The sequence below is a fragment of the Calidris pugnax genome, unplaced genomic scaffold (genome assembly GCF_001431845.1).
Source record: "Calidris pugnax isolate Ruff unplaced genomic scaffold, ASM143184v1 scaffold31, whole genome shotgun sequence".
Taxonomy (NCBI): Eukaryota; Metazoa; Chordata; class Aves; order Charadriiformes; family Scolopacidae; genus Calidris; species Calidris pugnax.
In genome coordinates this window covers 5,193,301-5,201,262 of record NW_015090786.1, presented here as the reverse complement: position 1 = coordinate 5,201,262, position 7,962 = coordinate 5,193,301, and the positions used below count along the sequence as shown (strand labels likewise).

At 42.6% G+C, this 7,962-nt stretch overlaps 2 protein-coding genes across 6 annotated transcripts in view; one reads left to right on the top strand and one right to left on the bottom strand.

Annotated features, from left to right (window-relative positions):
- Nucleotides 1-7,463, bottom strand: PEX13 (peroxisomal biogenesis factor 13). 3 transcript variants are annotated; one of them, XM_014966474.1, is made up of 5 exons: nt 7,331-7,463; nt 4,487-5,184; nt 3,902-4,030; nt 3,280-3,381; nt 1-503 (listed from the first exon to the last, which is right to left on the bottom strand). In XM_014966474.1, exons 1-5 carry the CDS (start codon nt 7,402-7,404, stop codon nt 469-471), a joined length of 1,038 nt encoding a protein of 345 aa, XP_014821960.1. In that variant the 5' UTR covers nt 7,405-7,463; the 3' UTR covers nt 1-468. The 3 variants fall into 3 exon arrangements, with proteins under 3 accessions (XP_014821960.1, XP_014821958.1, XP_014821959.1); XM_014966472.1 differs by having other exon boundaries at nt 1-3,381; XM_014966473.1 differs by having other exon boundaries at nt 1-3,381; nt 3,902-4,027.
- Nucleotides 7,464-7,597: 134 nt separating this feature from the next.
- PUS10 (pseudouridylate synthase 10) overlaps nt 7,598-7,962 on the top strand; it is a 37,164-nt gene continuing 36,799 nt past the window's right edge. Inside the window, exon 1 of one of the 3 annotated variants that reach the window (XM_014966375.1) lies at nt 7,598-7,664. The gene's annotated coding sequence lies outside the window, so the exon portion shown is untranslated. Of the gene's footprint in view, nt 7,809-7,962 lie in introns of all 3 variants that reach the window. The other 2 variants (XM_014966373.1, XM_014966374.1) reach the window with 2 other exon arrangements.

The following is a 7,962-nucleotide window of genomic DNA, read 5'->3' as shown; positions in this document are numbered from 1 at the left end:
TTAAGTTCTACTAGACAAAGAGAATATTTTCAATTTATTATTCAGAAACCTGAACAAAGCTTTGAATGCGTGCATGTCCATGTAATGCTAGCACCCAGAGAACCAGTCAAAACTGGCATTTGCCATTAGTTCAGACAGTATTCAAGCATAAAACGGTTGGTATGCTAAACAGTATCAATAAGATTGAATTAAGATTAAACCAAAGCCTTACATAAACAAGTGTCCTAGGTCTGCTACAGGTCTGTAAGTAGTTCTAAAGAATAACATAAAGGTAACTGAGTATGTACAGATCTTAAAATAAGAGTCAATTGCCCAATGCAAAAGTTTAGCAATATTTCAACAGCACCTCTTTTCTGATCTCCTCTGCTACATATTCCCGCTGCAGCCACACCTGCTCCTTTTGGTATTCTCACCTTCCTAAAGTTGTGCAAGTCTCGAGCAGCCTGTCAACCAGCCTCCCTTTTCCAATCAGCATTCATTTAGGTGGTTTTTTTTTCTGTAGCCTGACATATGAGCAGAAACAAAGACAATGACATTGTAGGACTCACTAGCATGCACATGCTAGTTTGTGCATTAAAAAAAATAATAAAAATCTTAAAGCACAGTATATATTTTACTTTGATGAATTTTAATACCCTTATGCAACCAGTACAATTAATCATGACTTAAATAATTCATTTCCTCAGAGCCTTCTTTCCTCATTAAAGTGATCACAAGATTGGAAAGATCAAAATTCTTGTGAAGATTTAGCAGATATAATTATAATAGTTGCTGACTGGTAGACTAAGTCAAACTACCATAAAGAAAAGTCAGTTAAGTTATTAATAACCTATCTTCCTACTAAAATATTTGTGTTCAAAATAGTATGACCTGAAAGTTAAATTAAAAACATCTTTCTAAAAATTAGTAAGATTTAAAGAATCCAATAAACATCATAGTACTGTCTTCCCAACTTTTTCTGAATAGGAAAACAGAAGTCAACTTGAACAGATACTCTACAAAAAGTTTGGGCCTTATTTATTCATTTATTTAAAAGACGATTGCTCTGATCGAAATCCTTCACTGACACAAGAGAGGCTGGCAGTCCATTAATTAAATCTCACAACAGTAAATTAATTCCCTCCGCGAATACACGCTGTTAGCAGAGCTGTTAACTTGATACTCCCACCCCCCTTTTTTCCTTTTTGTATTTTATATTTCAGGATTGTTTGCTATTTTTATATCACCAGCAGATGCAATTTCCAAATATAGATAATTTTCTTCCATGCCTTGGTACACAGGGAAATGTCTCAGGAACATGTTCTGTTTTAAACCTAGTGAGCCTAGTTTCAAGTTTCTCATTTGCCCTTTAACTACTCTTTCCTTTTCTTCTGCACTTGGATCTAACAATCCTAAAAATGATTCTTCACACTGTCTCCCAATATCTGAGCACAACCAGTTAAATTCTTGCTCTAATTATCAACAAGAGGCATCCAGAGATTACTTTAAAATCCAAGGTTCCAGCATAATATCCATCTTTTCAGCCACTCTTCCTCAATAAAACTGTGCTCACTTCATTTTTTTATTGTCAGAGGTTTTTTTTGTGGTGAACAGAATTCTAAGAACTCAAGGCCAGCAAATGCAATTTAAGTATAAAGCTTTGCTAACACATAATGGGTATTGGAGACCTCTGTAGAAACAGTCAAACTGAAACTACTGGATCAATTAAGCAAAGGCACGTGCCCTACTTTCACTAATAGTTTTGAGTACCTTTAAAAGAAAAGCTATTTTAATGATTAAGACAAGCTTTAGTTATTTTATCCATTGCTCTAACCTTCAGAAGCTCAACATGTTATACATATATACTAAAAGGAAAAAAGTGTTAATTATCTTTGCTTCATTAAAAAAAACCAACAGTATTTCAATACAGAATTCTCAAACACCAATATGAAGAAAATACTAAATACTTTGCACAGTCTTTATATTTTTATGGCTTTTGATAAACCAGAGCCCTCAAATTTTATGGGCAGATGCAAAATTTACCACCTGAAGGGCAGCACGCAGTGATAACTCTGAGACAATTAAGCAAGAAATGCTGCTGCTGCCACTTTGCCACTCAAAGTACATTAAAGTTCCCCCAACCCAATGCCTTCCTAGTGCACTAAAAGGCAGGAAAGATATTTTGACATTCCTATAAAAACAATGAAGGACAGAAATAAGTTGAGATGCGGATGGGAGCTGATAGACTATCGATAGGCAGTTAACAGACTACAACACAAAATGGGAAGGAGTGATACAAAATTAGTCTGCCACAGAAGGGAATAACAATAAGTGTGCTGGAAAGTACCTAACTGCAGGATATTCTTTATTCTATTGTTATTTTAATAAACAAAAGAGAACTGGTTAGAACTACTACTGAAGCCTCACTGCTCTTCCTTTGTAACTGTATTTCTTTCTCCTTTCTCACAGGTCCCTTTTTCATTAGGGGTAAGGTCTTTATGACAGAAGCCCTGCTTCTTACAAAAAGTAAGCAACCCAGGACTTCTAATTCAATTGTGTCACCTAAACCTCTTGCAATTCTCCCTCCTTTCAGGGGGAAAAAACGCATTATTACTGTTTATGGTCCTCAGTGACCAGTTTTGGCAGACACCTTACAGAAATGTTATCTTCCTTTTGCACAACTATTGAATAGGCCTCTTGTCAAGCTGACATTCCAATGAAGACTGGATGTTAATGTCCAGATTTCACCAGCAGTTTGTCTCCTTAACAACAGCTTGGAGTTTGTCTCCTTAACAAGAACAGCTTGGAAGTTTCCACCCCACCCCTTTTTTTTTGTTTGTTTGCTTTATTATAAATGCCTCCCTTCTCCTTGTCTCAAGATCTTAGAGCTGCTGCCAGGTGGTTGGGTAGAGTCACTAATGTACAGCCTTAGGTGAGTCAAAAATAAATACTACAAATTTGAACAATCATTTCTCCATCCCTTCACCAGTCAGTAGCAGCAATAACTGGTACAGACCCATCAGTGTTCCACTACAATACAGATTTTCAACAAACCCTAAGTTTTATCAATAAAGCACAGTTCAGTTGCTTCGTTGATGAAAGTGCATTAGAGTTCCTGTTTCTCTCCACTAACCACAGTGGGGTCAGATGCAACAGGAACTTTATTACTTCCAGCAAAAACAGAATCAAAAGCAGCTTCCTGCTCCTCTAAAGTCACAGTAGCAGTGGGTCCTCTAACAGATGTGCCGGTAAAGGCTGGCCGTTGCTCTGTAATCCTTTCCACGTCCATTGTTTTCCTACCTCTTCTTTTGCCCAGGATTTTGATGTAATTAGCTGGCACGAGTCCTGTTGTTTGGCCATCATAACTAGCCAGAAGCCAACCACGGATTTTGGGTTGTTGTTCTGAAGAAGAAAAATGCAAACACAACAAGTTACAAAACAATTCAAAATATTTTGCAGTTGAGGCACAAATACACCAGAAGGTGGATGACATGACAGTTCATCACGCAGAAAAATAGCTGTGATAAAGAGCAAATACAAATTACTTCACAAGAAATGATGAGGATCTGCATCGGTGAGGTGAGCTGAAGAGTAGTGTGAAGAGCAGGCTGTTCTGAAATAAATGACAACACCATACTGCAAAAGCCTAAGGATTTTCACAGTTGTGTAGCGCGTGCAAGGAAAAGGTAACCACAAGGATAACCACAAAGCACTACCTGAAGAAGTTTAGGCTGTGTCATATCTTAGGGAAATTGAAAGAAGTTTTATTACAATACAAGCAATAACCTATGGAAAAAAGATAATCAGTGTGGGTGAAGACCTTGGTCAAATAAGGCTAGGGGGTTTGTTTTCATTTTCAGACTCTAACAATATGATTTACTTCATATTTGATTAGAAAATAAACACAAAATTAAAAGTTTACCTTTGGGTGCTAGTTTTAGCATGTCACCAGCACGGAAAGAAATTTCTTCTTCTGAGAGCGCATTGAAGTCATATTCCGCTCTTCCAACTACATGATCATCTTCTCCACTTGCCCAGTTACTAGATACTGCTTCCAAAAAGAAATTAAAAGGTTAGTTGCTCTGAATGATAAAGTGTTGGGTTTTTTTCAAGGAAAATGAAGAAAGCACCTTAACTTCCCTGCTAAAACTTTTCCAATGGAGAACTGACAAGAGTAACAAACAAAGCATGATTTGTTAAGTCAATCCAATCAATACTTTTCTCCCCATCCCAACTGCCACATCCAATAGAAAGGAAAAAGAAATAGCAAGGAACCATGATTTTGGAATTACACAAAGCTTCCCATGAAGCTGCACCCTAATTCAACAACAGGCCACTTAAACAGGCTGTTACTTATGTTATTCATATCACAGGTCTAACATTCAGTATTATACTCCAGTATCTATTAACTTCTATTACTGCAGTAGAAGATTAATCACTATACATGAAATAACAAAAGGAACAATATATGCTGCAGCACTTCTTTCATGCTGCAGATCATCTTTACCTGTTTCTTCATCACTGTATGTAGAAAGCAGTTTCCAAATCAAATAGGGACCTCCCATTATAACAGCAAAGAACAAGAAAATGGGCCAGGATTTTGCAGAATTAGCCGCCTTGTCCTCAAGGCCAACGCGAGCTACTGTCCCCTCACTTTCAGCCCACAAATCCTCATTCTCAGAGCTCTTCCGCAAACCGAGTAATCGTTGTAGACGTTGGTAGAGGTATCTTATAGTTCTCACCAAAGCAAAAGCTGAAAACACCTTTGTGAAGTGTACTTTGAGGCGGGAGAAGTGATTGGCTACATCCAACACAGCTCTGAAACTGTTGTACACAGCTGAAAAGGTAGCATCCATCATCATGCTGACCGAGGCGAACGCATGCACAATACTTTCAATGGACTGAAATGCACCTCTGCTGCTCTCTTCAGCCTGCTGAACAAACCTGCTGGGAGGAATATCATCTGTACGAAAGCGGTTATAACCCAGGCCACCATATCCGTAACTGTAAGGACTATAGCTTCCATAAAAAGAGGTTCCATATGAACCATAGCCTGGAGAAAAAGAACTGGTATACGCTGGCCTGAAAGTGCTCAGACTACTGCTTCCCGTTTGCTGTGACGGTCTTGGCAAAATAGGTGGAGGTATTCGTGCAACTGTGGGTTGTCCAGGCCTGGTCAGCACATTGTCACCCAAGTCAGCAGACCTAAAAAAATTCAGACAAGCAAGATCAGTACACAAAATAAGTTTGTATTTTCATTTCCTTGGAGCTCTTGGCTAATCATATAAATACGACAGCGTGTTTTGGTAGTGCTAGGATAGGGAATCTGGTAGCCAAACACTCAGTACATTGCACAACGTCTGTGGGAAGTAAAAATTCTAGTCAGGAAATACAGGTCTTTCAGGAGAAAAAAAAGCCATAATGAGATAGTGTAAACGTGGAACTGCAGCATATCTGAAACGTACACACGGAAAAACTTTTAGTCTGTTTATTGTATTGACTAAGAAAGTGTGAAATGCTACATCTAGATCCATCAAACCTGATGCTATAACACCTAGGTCATTTTTTCTACACACAAAAGCCTCTTGTATGTACTACAAAGACTATTTATGAACTTCTCAATCTGAAAGCTTTATTTCCAACACCTGTTCTCAGCTCTTCTATACGATGAGCCAATGATACAGCAGGAAGGAAGTTTTAGAGCTCTGTTTGAATGCATCCTTACAGAAAATGGTTGTGTGATCTAATTGAGAGTCTAAGCAACTATAGAACAAAATACGTAATGGCTTTGGGTCCCCCAATTTTCCCCTTTACCCAAATTATTTAATTACCTTAATGTAACGTGTTATGGGATTGAATCTATTACTGCTAACTGTTGGCAGAAAGTGGTATTATGAGTCAATTTTTTTTATTAGTAAACTTTTATTCCTTTGTATATCCATAAGTTTAAGTCATTTCATCTATGGCCTTCATAATAAGACTCTGCAAGTACTATACTGGTATTTGAACCCAGTCAAGCAGCTCTCCAACTTTTGCCATTTCATTAAAAAGCTAATCACATATCATCCTAGAAGTCAAACACTTTGGTCATTTCCCATATTTACTGCCTCATCCCCTAACTTCCCACTTCTGTAGTCCATTAAATTCACAGAAAAAAAAAAAAAAAAGAAAATCAAGTTTGAATTGCTACAGAGCTGCTTCTTTCTGCACTGCTTTCAGGGTGAAGCATGCTAGCTTTACTATTTCTGTATAAGGAAAGGAACAACTTTGTCTCAGCAAAACTTACAGGTTTCTACAGCAAGGAATAATATTTATATCTTTACGTGAATTGTTTTTCCACCACAGTCTTGAATTCTCTTAGCAGTTAAAAACAGAAGCAAAAATAAATTATCACAGAATACAGAGGTACTGTGACTTATTAAGTGACACTACATTCATCTCCCCAGTAGTCAACTCATGACACCTTATTTTAAAGGTGCTTCAAGCAATTTAAAATGAGCTAGATAACCCCACGAAGAAAAATTAACATCAAATTTCTTGCTTAGCAAGCTTCAGCGCGCAGTGAAAGCGCAAAGTTTCTGTGGAATGTTTAGTCTTGGCCTAACCTTTTGCCCAGTTTTGGCTTGCCCTAATTGCAATCAATAGCACCAAACGCAAAACAAGACTGATATACAGCTGCCAAGCTTTCCTTCATTTCTGATGAAAACAGTTTACAAACACTTTCTGCACAACATCCTTCTCCGTGAGCAGCTTGGATTTTCTGGAAAAGCTCAGGTTTCCGGGTGAACGTACCAGGGGCAGATATACACCTGCACCTTTCCCAATTCCTGGGGATGACACACAGCTCCTCTGCTCCTGTGGAGGCACGGAGGCTTATACAGCTTTATAGCCCCCAGGAACAGCCAGACACCCGCACTTTGCCTACCGGTGGTAACACGTAGGGCTTTACCCTCACCACACCAAACACGCAGCTTTCTACAGACAGGAGCAGGCTTTGAGACCGGTACCTTTGGGGACCCTCTCGCTCTCTCTCCACACTGAGAAGGGGGATCCCCCAGAGACAGACACACACACCCCCCTTCCCGCCGGGCACAAGCAGATCAAACGACCCCAAACCACCCCAGCAGAGGATCCACCATCCCCCCAGGGCCACCCACACCGACGAAACCCCCCCAGGCTCCGCTCAGCCACCAGCTGGTGGAGGCGCTGCCCGGCTGGGCCCGACCTTTGAGCTCGCCTCAGGGGCGAAGGCCGAGGAGGCGGGAGGCCCCGGGGGGGGGAGTTGAGGCGCGGCCGCCCTGAAGGGGACGAACAAGCAGGGGAGACGCGGGGACCGGCGCACCGCACTCACTGGAAAGCCGGCGCCACCGTGCCCGCCAGCCGCCGGTTCTCCCAGGGTTTGGGAGGCGGCGGCTGCGACGCCATCTCCAACCTCGCTGCGGGCCCCGCTCTGCCCCCGGCCCGGCCCGGCCCGCCGCGCTTCTCCGCCCCGACCGCCCACCGGCAGGCGCTAAGCGGGAGCGCCGAGCTATTCAACCCACGCCTCTTCGAGCAAGGCTTCCCGCCGCCCCCGGCCCATCGATGCGCTCTGCCTCGCCTCTGCTCTAGCCTGTGCCGGCTCCGCTGGCCGCCCGCGAAGGCGTAAGGCGGGGGGCGAGGCCCCGCGTGTCGCCAGGGCCGCTGAGGTGATCGCTGCTCCCCGGGGAGCGGGGCGGGGGTGGCGGCCGCCCGGAGCCCCTCTGTGGCGCCTCGGACTCCTGCGGGAGGGCGGCCCTCTGCTGAGCGGTTCCCATTTCCCCCCCCCCGGGGCGGGTGTGAGGTGCCTCAGTGTGCGTGTGTGGGGCTGTAACGGTTGTAACAGTCGGGGCGCGCGCTGGCGTGGGGGGGGGTTATGGGGCCCCCTCCCCTCCTGTCACCGAGACCTGAGGTGTTCGGGCCGGGGGTGGCCTTGTCAGGGGGTTGCGTGGGTGTGTGGGCGGCCGG